The 20,405-nt window shown below is 39.5% G+C and overlaps 1 protein-coding gene across 5 annotated transcripts in view; it reads left to right on the forward strand.

Annotated features, from left to right (window-relative positions):
• Positions 1-20,405, forward strand: part of MTF2 (metal response element binding transcription factor 2) — a 61,860-nt gene that overhangs the window by 14,352 nt on the left and 27,103 nt on the right. For 2 of the 5 annotated variants that reach the window (XM_030936757.1, XM_030936756.1), the window contains exons 2-3: positions 17,056-17,254; positions 17,994-18,075. The exons of 1 other annotated variant lie outside the window; for it this stretch is intronic. In XM_030936757.1, the coding sequence (XP_030792617.1) occupies positions 17,056-17,254; positions 17,994-18,075 (281 nt within the window). Of the gene's footprint in view, positions 1-17,055; positions 17,255-17,683; positions 17,879-17,993; positions 18,080-20,405 lie in introns of those variants that run through there. 2 more of the 5 variants (XM_030936759.1, XM_030936758.1) reach the window with 2 other exon arrangements.

Here is a 20,405-nt window from a genome sequence, read left to right on the forward strand (position 1 = left end):
TGGAGCTCTTCTGGAGTTCTGCTCTAATTTGGACTGGTTCTCTAGGCCTGCTGCATGGAAGTTGTTGGGGCTTTCCTTTACCATCATCCTGGGAATTCCTTTCTCTTCTCTTCTATGTGACATACCTTGCATTCCATGCCTGCCTTTTATTTGGTTTACTCCCTCTGTTTAGCTTTATTAAGCTCAAATAAAGTGTGCTTGGGGGATAAATCTTTAAAGACTATATGGCTGAAAATGTTCTAATTTTCACTCACACACACACTCTCTCTTTTTTTAAAAATACATTTTAGAGATAGGGTCTCTCTGTGTTGCCCAGGGTGGAGTGTAGTGGCTATTCACAGTCATGATCATAGTACACTACAGCCCTGAACTAGGCTCAAGTGATCCTCCTGCCTCAGCCTCTGGAATAGCTGGGACTACAGGAGTGTGCCACTGTTGCCCAGCTTTACTTACTCTTTTTAGTCCCTTGATCGATAATTTGGCTGGTTATAAAGTTGATTTTCACCCAGAATTTATTTTTCACTCAGATTTTTAAGTGAATACTTCACTGTCTTCTGACTTGTAATATTGCTGTAATGATTATTATTCTCAGTCCCTTGTTAGTTGCCCTTTTATCTCTTTCTCAGTGTAGTATCTTTATCCTTGTTTTTCTTGGAACAGGTCTTTTTTATTCAGTTTGCTGGACACTTGTGGCCTTTTCAATCTGGTTACTTCTGTCTTTCAGTACTGGGATGTTTTCTTCTAGTTTGATAATTTTTTCTCCACTGTTTTTCTGTTTTCATATGTGGATATTTCTGCTTGATCCTCTGATTTTCTCAATCTGTTTTCTCTTATTTTCTATCTTTGTTATATCAGGTGAAAACTTTTGTAATCAACCCAGGGTCAAAAATAGAACATTGCCAGCTAACGCAGAAACCCACATTGCAACCCTTTCATCTCCCAGATAATCTCCATCCTGACTTTTATGGTGATTATTTTTTCTTTGTAGTCTTATTATTCAGATGTGCATTTTGAGGATTATAGTTTATTTTGCTAGTTTTAAAATACATGTTTTAAGATTTTTTTCAATTACAGGTTCTATCTTAGATCTTGCCTCCTTTTTTCTGTGCAGTTTATTTGTGGGAGAAACCAGGTCATTTGTCATGTACATTTCCTAACCTGTATTTTGCTGTTGCATCCCCATTGTGTAGTTGAACATGTTTCTCTGCATTTACTGTAAATTGATGTCTAGATCTAGAGGCTTACCAGGTTCAGGTTTGCCTTTTTGGGGGGTGGGGTGGGCAAGACTGTTTCACATGTGCTGTGTGTTGTCCCGTCAGAAAGCATGTAATGTTTCTCTTGCTGTGCTCTTAGCAGTTACTCATGCTCAGTGCATAGATCTGTTTATTCATTAGATGTTGCAAAATGGTGATTGATTGATTGATTGATTGATTGATTGATTGATTGATTTTTTTGAGATGGAGTCTCGCTCTGTCGCCCAGGCTGGAGTGCAGTGGCCGGATCTCAGCTCACTGCAAGCTCCGCCTCCCAGGTTTACGCCATTCTCCTGCCTCAGCCTCCCGAGTAGCTGGGACTACAGGAGCCCGCCACCTCGCCCGGCTAATTTTTTTGTATCTTTTAGTAGAGACGGGATTTCACCGTGTTAGCCAGGATGGTCTCGATCTCCTGACCTTGTGATCCGCCCGTCTCGGCCTCCCAAGCAAAATGGTGATTTAAAATATTCATTTCCTTTTTCATTTATTGGCTTGAATATATTTATAGAGAAAATTTACCTCTATTTTCAGCTGGCGCCTTACCTATTCCCCTCTCTGTGCCTTGTATTTCCCTTGATTCAATTCCTTGAAAGAATAAACATTCCATATTCTGATGGGATGTACAGGGTAGGAGATGTGACTTGGGGATTCCAAGTGTCCTTTTTTTTTTTTTTTTGGGACCTCCGGTTATCCAGGCTGGAATGGAGTGGCTGGATTATATAGCTCACTGCCATTACAGCTCACTGCCGCCTCAAACTCCTGGGCACAAGTGATCCTCCCACGTAAGTGTTCTGAGTAGCTGGGAAGCTGGGACTACAGGTTCATGCCACTATGCCTGAGTAATTAAAAAAATTTTTTTTTGTAGTGGTGGGGTCTCCTTATTGACCAGGCTGGTTGCGAACTTCTTGCCTCAAGTGATCCTCATCTGGCTTCCAAGTGCCCTTTTACACCAACTTCTACATATTTCTCCATTCTTTTTAATTGTGTTTTATTTTTGAGATGGAGTTTAGCTCTTGTTGCCAAGGCTGGAATGCGATGGTACAATCTTGGCCCACTGCAATCTCTGCCTCCTGGGTTCAAGTGATTCTCCTGCCTCAGCCTCCCAAGTAGGTGGGATTACAGGAATCCACCACTATGTCCAGCTAATTTTTGTATTTTTAGTAGAGACGGGATTTCACCATGTTGGCCAGGATGGTCTCGAACTCCTGACCACAAGTGATCCGCCCACATTGGCCTCCCAAAGTACTGACTGGGATTACAGGCGTGAACTACCCTGCCTATTTCTCCATTCTTTTTTTTTTGAGATGGAGTCTCGCTCTGTCACCCAGGCTGGGGTACAGTGGTGTGATCTCAGCTCAGTGCAACATCCACCTCCTGGGTTCAAGCAATTCTTCTGCCTCAGCCTCCTGAGTAGCTGGGACTACAGGTGCACGTCACCACACCCAGCTAATTCTTGAATTTTTAGTGAGATGGGATTTCACCATATTGGCCAGGCTGGTCTCAAACTCCTGACCTTGTGATCCGCCTGCTTTGGCCTCCCAAAGTGCTGGGATTGCAGGCGTGAGCCACTGCACCTGGTCTATTTCTCCATTCTTTATGCTCCCACTTGACCTCTGTCTTTTGAGTCTTGTGTCAACAATTCTTTAGTCTTTTGAGGTTCTGCAGAGCAATGGATTTGCTTCTCATTCCTCATTGTTCTTTCAGCTGACACTTATGTTTAATTTTCTTCCTTATTTTACAAGCATTCATTCTTCCGTCTGCCTTCCATCTTCATATATTGTGATTTAGAATTTCACATGTAACGTGAACGTGAAACATGTATGGTTGAAGATGGAGTGTGTTTTAAATTTTTCTTTTCTCTTTGTTTTGTCATAAGAAGGAACAAGTAAATCTTTACTCTCCTATCTTAATACAGCAAAGTCCTACTGAGCTGTGGATCTTAATTGCCAACTGATTCCTAGACTTCATAAATAGTCTTTCCCAAATATTTTCCAATTTTATTAGTTTTTTCAGAGGAACAGCTTTTGGTGCCATTTGTTCTGTCATATGCTTTTTTGTTGTTTTTTTTTTTTTCCCCCTGTGTTAATTTCTGTTCTTTTATTTTTATACTTTTTGGGGGCTTATTTTCTTTTTTATCCCTTCAACATGAGATAGCTACTCAATTCATTAACTTTTTTTTTCTTTTCTATTAGATATATTTTGAGACTTACCTCTACTGCTTTAGCTGCATCCCACAAGTTTTTAATATGTGCTTTTTATTGTTCAACTTTGAATACTTGCTAATTTCTGTTGTGATTTCTTCTTTGGCCCATGGATTATTTAAAAGTGTATATTTTCTTTTTTTTTTTTTTTTTTTTGAGACGGAGTCTCGCTCTGTCTCCCAGGCTGGAGTGCAGTGGCCGGATCTCAGCTCACTGCAAGCTCCGCCTCTCGGGTTTACGCCATTCTCGTGCCTCAGCCTCCCAAGTAGCTGGGACTACAGGCGCCCGCCAACTCGCCCGGCTAGTTTTTTGTATTTTTTAGTAGAGACGGGGTTTCGCTGTGTTAGCTAGGTTGGTCTCGATCTCCTGACCTCGCGATCCACCCGTCTCGGCCTCCCAAAGTGCTGGGATTACAGGCTTGAGCCACCGCGCCCGGCCTAATTTTTTTTTTTTTTTTTGAGACAGGGTCTCGGTCAACTTCCCACGCTGGAGTGCAGTGGTGTGATCATAGCTCACTGCAGCCTTAATCTCTTGGGCTCAGTTGATCCTCCTGCCTCAGCCTCCTGAGTAGCTGGGCCTACAGACATGCACCATCATGCCTGGCTAATTTTTAATTTTTTGTAGAGATGCGGTTTTGCCATGTTGCCTAGGCTGGTCTCGAACTCCTGAGCTCAAATGATCTGCTCACCTTGGCCTCCCAAGGTGCTGGGATTACAGGCCTGAGCTACTGCACCTGGCCTAAAAGTGTAGGTCTTGGTTTCCAAACATTTAAGTTACCTTTTTATTGATTTTGGAATCTAATGGGGTTGTAGTAATAAAATATATGCTGTGTGATTTTGTAGCTTAAAATTTGTTCAGACTTGCTTTGTAGATCAGTATATGGTCAGTTTTTGTAAATATTTTGCCTAGCAGACATCCTTTCTTAGATGAAAGAGGTGATTTAAACTCACTACTGCTTTCCTCCTAATTTCCCCCATACCATCCTCCCAATTTCCCAAGTTAAAAACTTGGGAGTTGTTCTGAATTTCTCCTTTGCTCTCGATACCACATAAAGTTGATTCTTAATGTCTGTCTGTTTTACTTTTAAATTATTTATTGTTATAAGAGTGATGCCATGATTATTTTTAAAAACTTGGAAAATATAAAGTATGTAAACTAGATTACTTAAAACCCTACTATCCAGGGATATTTTAAAATTCCAGTTTCTTCATGGCCTGATTTCAGGTTTTTCCTTTCTGTTTTTTCGAGATGGAGTCTCACTCTGTTGCCCAGGCAGGAGTGCAATGGTGCGATCTCAGCTCACTGCAACCTCCGCCTCCCGGGTTCAAGCAATTCTTGTTCCTCAGCCTCTCGAGTAGCTGGGATTACAGGTGCACGCCCCCATGCCCAGTTACTTTTTGTATTTTTAGTAGTGACGGGGTTTCACCTTGTTGTCCAGGCTGGTCTTGAGCTCCTGACCTTAAATGATCTGCCCACCTCAGCCTCCCACAGTGCTGGGATTACAGGCGTGAACCACCACGCCTGGCCCTTTTCTTATTAATAGATTTTTGCTGATTTATTTGGGTTCCCATCTTTTTCTCTCTTTTGCATAGCGTTTGTTTATTCAGTCAGTATTGAGAATCTGTGTGTGCCAGGTGCAGGGGATGTGTAACGTAAATAAGACAAAGAGGCAATGTCTCTACTCTTAGAGCATGGTCTTTTTTCATTTGTTCAGTGTTATCTATGCCACTTCCTCTCTAATTTGAGCTGCAGTTATATTGCAGTTTTGTTCCTAGAAAAGTGTGTGTTGGCCGGGCGCGGTGGCTCAAGCCTGTAATCCCAGCACTTTGGGAGGCCGAGACGGGTGGATCGCGAGGTCAGGAGATCGAGACCAACCTAGCTAACACAGCGAAACCCCGTCTCTACTAAAAAATACAAAAAACTAGCCGGGCGAGTTGGCGGGCGCCTGTAGTCCCAGCTACTTGGGAGGCTGAGGCACGAGAATGGCGTAAACCCGAGAGGCGGAGCTTGCAGTGAGCTGAGATCCGGCCACTGCACTCCAGCCTGGGTGGCAGAGCAAGACTCCGTCTCAAAAAAAAAAAAAAAAAAAAAAGAAAAGTGTGTGTTGTCTCATGACTTTGTGCCTTTACATATGTTCCCCAGGCTTATGAAATCCTCTCTAAGGTTCATCTCTGAAACTACTACTCATCCTTTAAGTCTGTAGTTAAAAAGCTAAGTCTTGACGAAGTTTTGTGTGTCCTTGCCTTTTGCTCCTGGACAGGTTAGATATTATTCTTCTTGTGTTTATTCATTATAGGAATTATACTGCGTATAGTTTTTTGGTGTGCACACGTGTTTCTCTACAAAGGCTATGTTCCTTGGTGGTATGTACTGTATCTTTCCACATTTGTCTCTCTTAACACCTGGCATGGTAACCTGGCATATAGCAGGCATTGTGTATTTGTTGAATGACCAGAGCCATTGAGTTTAAATAAAATAATCATGTTTTCCTTAACTCTCACTAGACTCTTATTATAAAATGATTTGGGGTATGGATGTTTTGGTTGGTTAAAATGTTCTGATTAATTAAAGTATACACTGAGATACCAGTTTTCAAGTATAAGTTGTCAGTAGGTTAGGAGACAAATGTGTATATGTTGGTTGGTTGTAAGAAGGCTGCATTTTTGCATATGAGCCATTACAAATAGGAATTGGGATTCCAAGTCAGTTGGTCTGTAATTTGTAATATAGTTTATTTGCAGTATTTATGATACTTAATACCTACTGTAATGGTTTCAAAATTTTAACTTTGTTCTCTAATGAATGTGTTTCTTCTCAGTGTTGCCCAGTTGTAAAACTAGGGTATCTGCTGATTTTGAGCCATGGGTTCCAGCATGGTGAGGAATGAGAGGATAACATTTACAGATGGTTGGGGGGGATGTTTGTCTATATCGTAAACAGATAGACACTACCCACCTATACCCAGTTGTCTAGCCCTCAGGTAAAGGATATAGAGTGGGTTTTTACATTGATAAGGTCCTGAAGAAAGACCTCCATATTTTGGCAGAGTTTATCAGTCTAAATGTTGCATTCCTATCTGATCACACTAAGGCAAAGCTCACCTCTCTACAAATCCTGAATCACAAGTAAAGAGATCCCATGTAGGTTTATATAACCTCAATCTTAACTGTCAGTGGACAACTAAGTACCACTAAATAGTTGAGGAAAGCCTGCTGCATCAAAGGAGAGTCTAAGATAAACAGAAAAACAAATGAAAGGATTTACCAAGGGCTGGACAGGATGATTGAAAGAAGACCTTATGCCTAGACACATCATTATGAAATTTTAAGACATTAAAGATAAAGGAAGATCCTAGAAACTTTCTGAGGAAAAAATGGTAACCTATAAAGGAGTAAAAGTCAGAGTGGCTTCAGATTTTTCATTGTGAATGCTGAGTGTAGTAGAGGAATATTATCAAACTTCCTCTTTGTAGTAGAGGGAAAATGATTTTCAACATTAAATTCTGTATCTGGGAAAGTATTGGTCAATTGTGAGGATGGGATTGAAATAGATATACAAAGTTTATACAGCCTTCTGTTGTAAGCCACTGCTACAGCAAAAGAATATGGGATCTAGAAATCAGAGTGACAAGGGGATCTTCCAAGATGACAAGGGCAAGGCTTAGAGGATAGTCATTCTAGATTGGCACAGGAACATGGAGAGCTTCAGAAGCAGGAGTTACATGTGGAAAAAAGATTTGAAATTATCACTGACAGTTTGAAACAGGAGGCAACAAAGGGATATATTAAGCAATTTTGGGAAAAATTGAAAGCAAATAAGAAAGGATATTTAATAAGGGTATACCACTTATCTTTGCAGTGACCAATATTTACACATTGTACAATAAGTAAACTTACTGATTTAGTGAAAATAATAAGATTTGTAGAGGATGGGAGGTAGGAAATAGGAGTTGGTGTAAGATGTGAATTGTCAACTTCAATAGCAAGAAATCAGATTTGAAGTCGATCAATTTAAAAAGAGAAGTATAAATACATTATTTGTAAATATGAGGGTACCTTCAGAAGACATTGTTGAAAGAGTTAAAAAAAAAACCACTTGCCTCTGAGAGTAAGACTAGAATATTAGAAGTGGTGGAGTGAGGAACTATTGATTTTCACCTTAATTTTTTCTATACTATTTGCTATTTTTCTAAAAAACCATGTATGTAGCATTATGTTTGTATTTTTTTTTTTTTTTTTTTTTTTTTTTGAGACAGAGTGTCGGTCTGTTGCCCACACTGGAGTGCAGTGGCATGATCTTGGCTCATTGCAAGCTCTGCCTCCTGGATTCATGCCTTTCTCCTGCCTTAGCCACCATGTCTGGCTAAGTTTTTTGTGTTTTTAGTAGAGACGGAGTTTCACTGTGTGTTAGCTAGGATGTTCTTGATCTCCTGACCTTGTGATCTGCCCGCCTCAGCCTCCCAAAGTGCTGGGATTACAGGCGTGAGCCACAGCGCCCAGCTGTTTGTATTGTTTCTATAACTAAGAAGTAGAGTAGAGCCGGCCTTTAAGCTGCTTGCTTTATGCTTTCTGTCCTTTAGGTTCAATCCTGGTTCTCTTTGACATTCTACTTTCAGGGAAACCTCAACCAGAAAGAAGGCAACCAGTTTCAGGCTTCATTTTACATACCTGTCTTAAGAGATAAAAGAGAATTCCTTCTTCATAGCTTTAATGCAGTGCCAAGCTTAAGCAGATTACCTGTTGCTTCCTTTATACCTGGGCCTTACTTTGGCCCTGTTTGACCTCACGAATTTGACCATATCTGTATGAAAGTTTTCACCAAAAATAGCACTTTTCTTAGGTTATATTATACCCTTTACATGCGATTGACCCACATATTTGCTACTTTTCCTGGGGAAGGGAAGAAATTGTGGGCAGGGGAAAGATGGCAACTAAGAATTCAGATAGTTTTTTATTTAGTTCACTAGAAGAGCAAATTGAGGAATGGATTGGGAAGAATTAATCCGTTTTCCCTAAGCCACACTCTTTTTGAATTAAACATCCAGTTTTCAAGTTCTTGAGTCAAGGTCTTATTTATTGTGGGGTAGTAAACCAAGAGTTACTGGCTTGAACACTGGGTCTCAAGGGAAGAAACTTATTTGTCCAGGCAATCTCTTTCAAGATATATCACTAGCAGTGATCCAGTGGTAGTGACTATGGGCCCTCTCTCCCAATCTTTTTATTGGGGTAAAATACGTATAACAAAATTTACGATCTTAACCTTTTTTTTTTTTTTAAGGCGATAAGGTCTCTATTGCCCAGGCTGGAGTGCAGTGATGTGATTCTAGCTCACTGCAGTCTTGAACTCCTGAGCCCAAGTGATCCTGCAGGCATGTGCCATCACGGCTGGCAAATTTTTAAAAAATTTTCTGTAGAAATGTGGCCTTGCCATGTTGCTTAGGCTGGTCTTTTTTTTTTTTTTTTTTTTTTTTTTTTTTTTGAAATAGGGTCTCCCTGTTACCCAGGCTGGAATGCAGTGGTGCAGTCACAGCTCACTGCAGCCTCGACCTCCCAGGCTCACGCAGTTCTCCCATCTCAACTTCCTAAGTAGCTGGGAGTATAGGCACATCCCACTACATCTGGCTAATTTCAAATAAATTTTTTTTAGAGCCTGGATCTTGTGTTGCTTAGGCTGGTCTTGAATTCCTGGCCTCAAGCAGCCCTCCTGCCTTGGCCTCCCAAAGAGCTGGAGTTACAGGTGTGAGCAACAATGCCTGGCCCATCTTAACCAATTTTCAGTGTATATAGTTCAGTGATAGTAAATACATTGAGTCATCTCCATAAAACTTTTTACTTTGTTAAACTGCCCGTTGTATAATGACTACCTCTTTCTCCCTCCCCTCAATCCCTGACTGCTTAAACAGGAGAGGCAGTTTGTATCTGAGATGAGGTGAGATGAGGGATATAGCTTTGTAGCTACTGACCACAGTCAACTGAGTACCCAGAAGGAGTACTGATCCCCCAATCAAAAAGTCTGTTTCTCATGGCACTTTAGTATATGAACTCAGAAAAATGTTTGCAATATGTGTAAGAAAGGGTTATAACATATAAGATGCTCTTCAAAATTATGAAAATGATTAACATTTCATTTTAAAATGGGCAAAGAACATCAACTGCAGTTTCCAGAAGACTTAGAAATTGTTAATAGGCCGGGCATGGTGTCTCATGCTTACAATCCCAGAACTTTGGGAGGCCAGTGCGGAGGGATTACTTGAGCTCAGGAGTTTGAGACCTGCTCCCATTCCTGCTAAAAATAATTAAAAAAAAAATCAGGTGGGCATGGTGGCATGGTGTGTGCCTGTAGTCCCAGCTGCTTGGGAGACTGAAGTGGGAGGATCCCTTGAGCCCGGGAGATTGAGGCTGCAGTGACCCGTGATTGCACCACTGCACTTCAGCCTGGGTGACAGAGAGAGACCCTGTCTCAAAAAAAAATTGTTAACAAACCTATGAGAAACATGCTTTTTAACTACTACTAATAGAGATGTAGACAGAAATAGTGTGTGTTGTCAAAAAGCAAAAAACTGATAATTCTTCCTGTTGGTGAAGGTGTAGTGACAGTGTGAGTTGGTACATTTGGGAGAATAATTTGACAGTACCTATGATATTTAAAAATATGCATAATATGAGGATGGTGGGATATGGGTATATAAATGAAATAATATTAGCCATGAGATTATATGGGCCAGGTGTGGTGGCTCACGCCTGTAATCCCAGCACTTTGGTGGGCAAATCACAAGGTCAGGAGTGCAAGACCAGCCTGGCCAACATAGTGAAACCCTGTCTTTGCAAAAAACTAAAAAAAAATTAGCCGGGCATGGTGGCGGGCACCTGTAGTCTCAGCTGCTTGGGAGGCTGAGGCAGGAGAATTGCTTGAACCTGGGAGGCAGAGGTTGCAGTGAGCCGAGATCGCAGCACTGCGCTTCAGCCTGGGTGACACAGTGAGACTGTCTCAAAAAAAAAAAAAAAAAGAAAAGAAATTATAATTGAAACTGGATGTTACTTGCTGGTTCATTATACTTGTTTTGTCTACATTTGTAATTTTCTATTATAAAAAGGAAAAATATACATAGTATGTTTTATATATATAGTAATTATCTTTATTATTTATCTTATATAGTAGTTGGGAATGTAGAAAAATGAGCTTTATATTACTGCTTATGTTAAAACATTGGAAACACCCTAAATGTTCCTCCATTGGGTAATGGTAAAACGTTGGAAACATCCTAAATGTTCCTCCGTTGGGTAATGGTTGGAAAGCAGTTTAGCAGCTGATGCAAAGATTATTTTATGTGCTTTTATTTTATATTTACATAACAGATGGAAATCACATTGTTCAAGATACATTGTTATGTGAGAAAATTTATAGAACAATATATATAATGTCCTGTATTTTATTAAAAACATTTATATGAATTATAGATATGTAGTACAAATAAGAAAAATCAGGAGATTAACTTTTTTTTGTGGGAGGAGATTGCATGGAGAATTTTCACTTTTAACTATATGTTTCTATATTATTTATTCTAACAGCATGTTTACCTTTGTAATCAGAAAGGAAATAATAAATTCTAAAATTAGAAAAATTAATTTGGCTTCTAATAAAGGTCACATTCTAGCAAAGAGGGAAGTAATCAGTGACATTAATGGGGTGGGGGAAACTGCATAGAGGAAAACCCTTAGGGGAGGAAAATGTACAATGATGTTTATCCTACATATATATATTTGAGTTGTGGCGTTATGGGTAATGTACTCTTTTCTTGCTTTGTTTTCTGTAAGTTTTTTTGGACAGAGAAATTTTAAAAGAAGATAATGCTTTTACAAGTTATTTATGTATGTATTTTTTGGTTTTTGTTACAGGGTCTTGCTCTGTTGTCTAGGCTGGAGTGCAGTGATGAAATCGTGGCTCACTGAAGCCTCAACCTCCTGGGCTCAAGTGATCCTCCCACCTCAGCCTCCTGAGTAGCTGGGACCACAGGCGTGTGCCACTACACCCAGATAATTTTTTTTTTTTTTGTAGAGACAAGGTCTCTCTATGTTGCCCAGGCTGGTCTCAAATTCCTAGGCTCAAGTGATCCTCCTGCCTCAGCCTCCCAAAATGCTAGGATTAAAGGTGTGAGCCACCATGCCTGGCACAAATGATCTCTTTATTAATGCAGTTTTATATAGGATTTATGTTTATGTGGGTAAAAGGTTGATGTGTATTTGTCTTAAATGTGAATGAAAGTAGAGTCTATTTTTTACTTAAAGCAAAACAGATGATTTGTGCTTAGAGATATTAGATTAAAAATGTATCCCGGGCGCCATGGCTCAGGTCTGTAATCCCAGCACTCTGGGAGGCCGAGTTGGGTGGATCACAAGGTCAGGAGATCGAGACCATTCTGGCTAACATGGTGAAGCCCTGTCTCTATTAAAATACAAAAATAACCTGGGCGTAGTGGCATGCACCTGTAATCCCAGCTACCCGGGAGGCTGAGGCACAAGAATCGCTTGAACCCAGGAGGTGGAGGTTGCAGTGAGCCGAGATCACACCACTGCACTCCAGCCTGGTGACAGAGCGAGACTCCATCTCAAAAAAAAAAAAAGTAGATAAAGATGAAAAGTTAAACTCCTTAAATATTGGTTAGATAAAAAATTTAACTCCTTAAATATAGGCGTTTCTTGACTTGAACTTTATAAATTCTGCATAATCCTTCTACCATTTATGTGTCATGCCCTATGCAGAGATTGAGGATACAAATGTGAATAAGAGACAGACATTCCCTGTTTTGGGGGAGGTTGGTGGGTTGAAGTGGGCTGAAGACTGAAAAGGGGAGGAGACTATAGGAGTGGAGACATTAAGTGTGTGTAAATTTACCCTGGAGATTTGCTTGTGAATGGGAGGAAAGAGGAGGAAGTGGTGGAAAGGGAGCACAAAGAATCAAGAGAATTTTATTCTACCCCCGACCCCCAAGATCCTTGCAAGTTTTTAAGCATAGTTGAATGCTAATGGGAGGGTCCTCAGAGAGAAGATTTATTGAATGCTGGCTCTGGTTTGTATCCTATAGTAAACTTCATCAAGTTATAATCTGTCTTGCAGTTGCAGTTTCCTCATGTAAAAAGGGATCTGTAAAATCTAATCCGCAAAAATATCTCTAAAGCAGTGCTCTGAGTATTAAATTACCTCTATATATCTAGTGCCTGGCACAGTATGTGGCTCATAATAGGGACCCATAAATGATTTGTGAATGAATATGTTGAATGTTGTGCGGTTTTTTTGTTTTTTTGTTTTTTGAGACCAGAGTCTTGCTCTTGTTGCCCAGGCTGGGGTGCAATGGTGTGGTCTCGGGTACTGCAACCTCTTCCTCCCGGGTTCAAGCAGTTCTCCTGCCTCAGCCTCCTGAGTAGCTGGGATTACAGGTGCCCGCCACCACGCCCAGCTAATTTTTGTATTTTTAGTAGAGATGGGATTTTGCCATGTTGGCCAAGCTGGTCTCAAATTCCTGACCTTGTGATCCACCTGTCCTGGCCTCCCAAAGTGCTGGAATTACAGGCGTGAGCCACCATGCCTGGCCATGAATATGTTGAATGTTTAATGTAGGATTAGGTACTTGGTAATCTCAGTAGTTTTTTCCTGGGGGTTTGGCTGTGAATGGGAGGGAAAAAATGAGGAGGTGGTAGGAAGGGGGCATAAGGAATCAAGGGTAACTATAGTTAGGTTAGGTCTCATTTGAGACACAGCACACCAGAAATATTAGGAGAAGCAGAGCATAAACACAAGGAGATAGAAAAATAAAAAAGCGTTTTATACCTTATGACCTAAGGATGTGCTATGCAGTGGGAGTAGTACGGTGGAGAGTAAGACAGAGACAGACCTTGCTATCCTGAGAAAAGGGGATAATTTGTTGAAGTAATCGCAAAGCATATGAAACTGGGAATGTTTGCAATTTTTATTTTTGTACAGTTTCTGCTTTGGAGTTGGAAGATTCTAGGTCTTAACAGAGACCTGCCACGGCATTCTACTGAGGTCATTTTTCACCCATGATTAATTATTGTTCAGGCTTTGGCTATTTTTTTTTTTTTTTTAACTGAAGGGAGGCAAAATCCGTCAAGTAAACACTGAACTTAGCTTTGTTGTTGTTGTTGTTGTTGTTTTGAGACAGAGTTTTGCTATTGTTTCCCAGGCTGGAGTGCAATGGCGTGATGTCAGCTCACTGCAACCTCCACCTCCTGGGTTCAAGAGATTCTCGTGCCTCAGCCTCCCGGGTAGCTAGGATTACATACATGCGCTACCATGCCAGGCTAATTTTGTGTTTTTAGTAGAGACGGGGTTTCTCCATGTTGGTCAGGCTGGTCTCGGACTCCTGACCTCAGGTGATCTGCCTGCCTCGGCCTCCCAAAGTGTTGGGATTACAGGTGTGAGCCACTGCACCCTCCCCCTTAAAGCTTTTTTCAAAGTTGATGGCTAATAGAGTTATTCCCATACTGTGAAGGCATTAAATTGTTTCAAAGTCTGGAGAAAGAGGATTATTACCCTCTCCTTAAGCATCCCTGATGATAGAGAATTCATTGTGATTCTTCCTGCATTTTTACTTATGTTCTCTTGCACTGATCTTGTCAGACATTTAAACTTTTTAACCCCTGTAATTATACTACCGAAAGTGCCTTCTCCTCACAACTGACTATGGTACAGAAAAACAGTGTTAGATAAAATTGCTTTGTGCCTTAGCATGAATCAAGGCAGTGGCGTCTAACTGTACTTGTATTCTTCGTTGTGTACTAACAGTAAAAAACATAAACACACACACATATATATGTATGTGTGTGTGTGTGTGTATATATATGTATATACACACACACACATCCCCAAACCTTATTTCACTTAAGAATTTTTTTTTTTTTTTTTTTTGAGACGTAGTTTTGCTCTGTTGCCTAGGGCGGAGTGCAGTGGTATGATCTTGGCTCACTGTAGTGTCCGCCTTCCAGGCTCAAGCAGTTCTCCTGCCTCAGCCTCCTGAGTAGCTGGGATTATAGGCACGTGCCACCACGCCTGGCTAACTTTGTATTTTTAATAGAGATAGGGGGTTTCACTATGTTGGCCAGGCTTGTCTTGAACTCCTGGCCTCAAGTGATTGACCCGCGTCGGCCTTCCAAAATGCTGGAATTACAGGCATGAGGCACCGTGCCGGCCGGGTTTCTAATATGTGTGATAAAGTAGAAATGGCATAAGGCACTTGTGCCATTGTTTGAGTTGCCAGCTGAACTAGCAGCTTTTTCATGGAACACCATTTTTACTTGAAACAGCCACTGAGTTCTGTATGAGGCAGGTATTTTCTTGAAGTGACAATCTATGTTTTACATTTACCTTAATTACCATTTTTTTTGTTTGTTCCTGTAAATTCAAGTTAGCATCTTGTGTCTGTCCTTCCTTCCATTTTTCTCTTTTCTTTTCTTCTTTTCTTTTGACAGGGTCTCTCTCTGTTGCTCAGGCTTGAGTGCAGTGGCACAATCACAGCTCACTGCAGTCTCGATCTCCTAGCCTCATAAAGTCCTCTCACCCCAGACTCCTGAGTAGCTGGGACCACAGGCACATGCCACAATGCCTGGCTAATTTTTATTTTTTAATTTTTTTAGAGACATTCTCCCTGTGTTGCCCAGGCTACTCTTGAACTCGGAATCCTCCTGCCTCAGCCTCCCAGAGTGCTGGGATTACAGGTGTGAGCCACGCTGCTCTTGGCCTTGTGTCATTTGTTTGAAACAGTTGAAACAGTTTTGCTCCTATACACTTCCTTTGTGCTATTATTGCCAAATATATTACATTTCTATATATTATGTATCTAACAATTATGTACATGTTGTTTTGTATACTTGCTTTGGAGGGAATATGCATTTATGCTGTATTTTATAATTTTGTTGGTGTTCTTTTGTGTGTGTGTGTGTGTGTACATACATGTATTTGAATTTCTTTCTGGGTTTATTGATTTCAGTCATAGTAGTATTCATTGTAAGATGTCTCTGCTAATAACAAATTCAGTTTTTGTTTATCTGGGAGTGTGTATTTCACCTTCATTTTTGAAAGATAGTTTTGCTGGATATAAGATTCTCTGGTGACAGCACCCATTCCCTGCAGCCTGCATACTTTGAATATGTCATCTTACTGCCTTCTGGCCTTTATTGTTTCTGATGAGAAGTCAACTGTTAATCTTATTGGGGTTTCCTTGTACGTGATATATTGTATTTCTCTTGTTGCTTTCAAGATTTTTTTTTTTTTTTTTTTTGCTTTTCAGCATTTTTACTATGATGTGGCTGGGTGTAGATCTCTTTGCATTTATCCTACTTGGAATTTGTTGAGCTGCTTGGATGTGTAGATAATGTTTTTCAGCAAATTTGGGAAGGTACCAGTTATTTCTTTGGATATCTTTAAAATGTATTTCTTTCAAACTGAAACATTGTACCCATTAAACACTAACTCCCTGCTCCCCATTCTTCCTAGCAGTTGGTCGCCATTCTGTTTTCCATCTCTGTGACTTTGAGTGTCTAGGTACCTTATATAAGTGGAATAATTGTCCATTTTGTCTGGCTTATTTCACTTAGCATAATGTCTTCAGGGTTCATCCGTGTTTTAGCATGTGACAGGGTTTCCCAGAATTTCTGTATTTTTAGGTATTGAAAGTAGATATTCCTAATACTTAGGAACTTTTTGAAACTTTTTTCTTTAATTTTCCTGCTCATTTTATTTTTACTAAACTTTTATGCTATTTTTAGAATTATTGTCTATCTAGTTTTACATGTCACTGTATGTTTAATTAGTGAAAAATCTAATTTGGAAAAGTGAAACCAAGCACTGCTTTGTTACTTTTAAGAAAGTTGATGGTGGTATGCTTTGCTGTTTATGGAATGTCTAATACATAAGTTATAATGTAATTTCACAGTATTTAATGTTACTTTTTTTTTTTTTGCCTTTAAGTACTCTTATAGTGTACTTTCCTTTTCTTTCTTTTTTTTTTTTTTTTGAGACAAGAGTCTTGCTCTGTTGCCCAGGCTGGAGTGCAGTGGTGTGATCTTAGCTCACTGCAACCTCCACCTCCTGGGTTCAAATGATTCTCCTGCCTCAGCCTCCCCAGTAGCTGGGATCACAGGTGTGTGCCACCACGCCCGGCTACTTTTTGTATTTTTTTGTAGAGACAGGGTTTCACCATGTTGGCTAGGCTGGTCTTGAACTCCTGGCCTCAGGTGATCCGCCTCGGCCTCCCAAAGTGCTGGGATTACAAGCATGAGCCATCGCACCCAGCCTTATAGTGTACTTTCTATTTGTGTATAATTTAATGAAATTGCTGGTTATCAATTTTTTTTTTTTTTAACTCTCAGTCTGCATGTTTGCTCAGTTCAGTAGTGATTCCCTGTAAGGAGAAGGTCCTGACTGCCCTTCCTTTGAGTGTGAAAAGTATGAATAACACCCAGCTATCCCTTGAAGTCACTGGTTAGTGTGTGTCTTAACTGCATGTGGCATAATCAAGAGATTAAAATGTAATTCACTTTTATTCTTTAACTAAGTATATAAGGTATATAAGGTACCTAGACACTCAGAGACTCTACAGGGGCAGGTAATTCACTGGTCCACAAGCGGTCTCCTTTACGTCGAAACCAAAAGACCCCAACATCCTTGACCAAGCTGTCTTTACAGGATGGACATAAAGCCAAAAAGCCAGCATGTAAATTTGAAGAGGGTCAGGATGTCCTAGCTAGATGGTCAGATGGCTTGTTTTATCTTGGCACTATCAAAAAGGCAAGTTACTTTAATGTATCTTTTGCTGTTTTGCAGTAAGCATTTAATAATCTTAATTTAACTTCACATTTATATTCAAGACATATAAAACTTACAGCCTTATACCTGTAAGGCTCATGACCATGGCCTGCGTACCTCAACATAAAGCTGTTATTTTGATGACAGCTACCTTGAATGTGTTGTCTTGGAGTGTTTGCTGAGTCTTGGCCTCACTTAGAGTAGGCAATGAATGGATATTGAGAATTGTTATCATTTTGTTTTAAACTGCTTTGTTTGGAGAGTATTTATGATTTGAGGTACTTTTTATATTTTTCTTTGTCTTAAGGTTTTTAACAAATGAAAAGCTTTAACATATAAAATATCCCACTGGTATAAAATAAGCTCTATAAGTAAGTCTTATATATGGTCTTTTATTCTCTAAACAGAGACTCTACAGGGGCAGGTAATTCACTGGTCCACAAGCGGTCTCCTTTACGTCGAAACCAAAAGACCCCAACATCCTTGACCAAGCTGTCTTTACAGGATGGACATAAAGCCAAAAAGCCAGCATGTAAATTTGAAGAGGGTCAGGATGTCCTAGCTAGATGGTCAGATGGCTTGTTTTATCTTGGCACTATCAAAAAGGCAAGTTACTTTAATGTATCTTTTGCTGTTTTTGCAGTAAGCATTTAATAATCTTAATTTAACTTCATGTTTTTAATTTTAAGAGATCACCGTTAAGTATTTCTCTGTATTGCAGATAAACATATTGAAACAGAGCTGCTTCATCATATTTGAAGACAGTTCTAAATCCTGGGTTCTCTGGAAGGACATTCAAACAGGCAGGTGCTACTATTTCTCTTGAACATGATTTAAATTAAAATTTGATTTTCTTCAACTTGTCATATTATGATGTTTTCTGTTGAATACCGTGTATTTAGATAACTCAGGATTACTTCTGAGGAGAAGTTAAAAAATCAGCATAGTCTTTATTATAGACCATAAGAAGAACAAGAATACTCTAGAGGACAGATGCATCAGTAATTTATACCTGTAAGCTATATTAAGACCCTTCTAAGAACTTTGAAGAAAAATCTTTGGTAACTAATCTCAGTAACAGTTTGGGATTCAATTCAACTGTTACTTGCTTATATTTGTAGAAAGCAAGTGTTTATTGGGAGCATACTATTTGCCAGTTGATTTGGGAAATTAGGACATATAAAACTGATTTAGAATAATAGAAATATTCTTTAAGAGTGGTTTAAAATTACCATTTAGTTATGGGTTTTTTATGTTTAAATGGGAAAATGAGGCTATATTTGTGTGCCAGTAAAAATGAATACAAGTATGCCTTGGTTTGGTTATAGGTATGCTTCTTGTGATAATTTCTATTATTAGAAACTATGATTATTTTCATGCTTTTAGCATCTGCTAAATATAGATGTTTTTCCAGGTACCTCTTTCATGCAAAGTACTTTTGAAAATTACCGATGTTTACTGAAAACCTGAGTATTTTAGCTGTCATTAAAGCCCTACTTTTAGTTTTCCTGTTGCTGGGTTAATAGGCCTATACTAAGACCTGTGTTTTCTGTATTCTCATAGAAAAGAGATAAATTGGCCGGGCGTGGTGGCTCAAGCCTGTAATCCCAGCACTTTGGGAGGCCGAGACGGGCGGATCACGAGGTCAGGAGATCGAGACCATCCTGGCTAACATGGTGAAACCCCGTCTCTACTAAAAAAAATACAAAAACTAGCCGGGCGAGGTGGTGGGCGCCTGTAGTCCCAGCTCCTCGGGAGGCTGAGGCAGGAGAATGGCGTAAACCCGGGAGGCGGAGCTTGCAGTGAGCTGAGATCCGGCCACTGCACTCCAGTCCGGGCGACAGAGCGAGACTCCGCCTCAAAAAAAAAAAAAAAAAAGAAAAGAGATAAATTTTCTCCCCAAAGGGTAGGCACCTTGCCAAAGTATTTAACGATTGGGTTTTATATTTGAATACCAAGTACAATTTTATGGTAGGTTTCTGCTGTGTTTTAGTTCTTGACTTTACTCCTAATGTTTCTTAAAGAATAAAAAAGTTTTGGTAAAGGAATGGAAATGTTCTAATTACCATCTATATAGTTGGTACTCAGGGCCTAGGTGGGGAACTAAGTAGCTTTTACTCTGGTAAAATGTTTTTCTAGAGAAACTTTTTATGGTTTCTGGACTGATAAGTTTAAAGGACTAAAATTACGTTTTGAATCTGAAATTGAGGAGCCAGAGAAAAGTGTGACTCATAAGATTTAAAGGGATAGGAGATCTCCAACACTACTAATATTGAGCAGATCTTACTACCCTGCACACAAAATTATTCTTTTTTTCATTATTTTGTAAACATAGGTCTCTCTGTAATAGCAGTGAAACATGTTATGCTGCTTTTTACTCCCCTTCCATTAGCTTTGTATTTCTTTCAGCTTTGAAGATGTTTTGGAGTTTCCTGTGGATTTAATGTAATAGGTCTGTCATCCTTTTGTCCACTTCCTCCTTTCTGCTTCTCCTTCTTTGCTTTTAAAAGTGGTAGAAAAGAAGAAAACCAGTGTTACCTAGAGATAGAAAGTTGTGTGAGGGGTCCTTTCCTGTTCTACAAGTGCCGCACCCAGTATGTCAGTTTAATGTTTTGTGGTTGTTCTTTCTTCACTGGTTCCTTTTGCTGTTCCTGGAATTACAAAGGATTGCTCCTGGTCATTTAACTCTTAGCACCCTGATAGTAGCACATATGAAACTTGTAGTTGCTATAAAAATGAATAAATGAATCTGAAACCTGCGTTATGGCATATTTCAGTGAGGAGTGGGTTTAGTAGTTTTCTTCCCTGTAAGAAACCTGCCAGTAATACATTTCAAAACTTAATAAATTATATTTATCGAATGAGTTTCTTTTAAAAATTTTACATAAAAAAAAATTAGTAGTCAACAGGGTAAAATATATCATGTTATAACTGTTACATAAATGTAAGAGGGTTTTAAATCTTAGCATCTAATGCTGTTTTGGTTTCATACGCTTACATTGCTGGTGGCAGTGTAAATTTCTATTTTGGTTGTTTAGCATTTGCATTAAGTGCAAAAGTTTATAATTATCTAATAGACTCATTTCTAGGAGTTTATTCATAAGAAATAATTCAAAAAATACTAGGTGAAAAA

Source organism: Rhinopithecus roxellana, chromosome 8 (assembly GCF_007565055.1).
Source record: "Rhinopithecus roxellana isolate Shanxi Qingling chromosome 8, ASM756505v1, whole genome shotgun sequence".
Taxonomy (NCBI): domain Eukaryota; kingdom Metazoa; phylum Chordata; class Mammalia; order Primates; family Cercopithecidae; genus Rhinopithecus; species Rhinopithecus roxellana.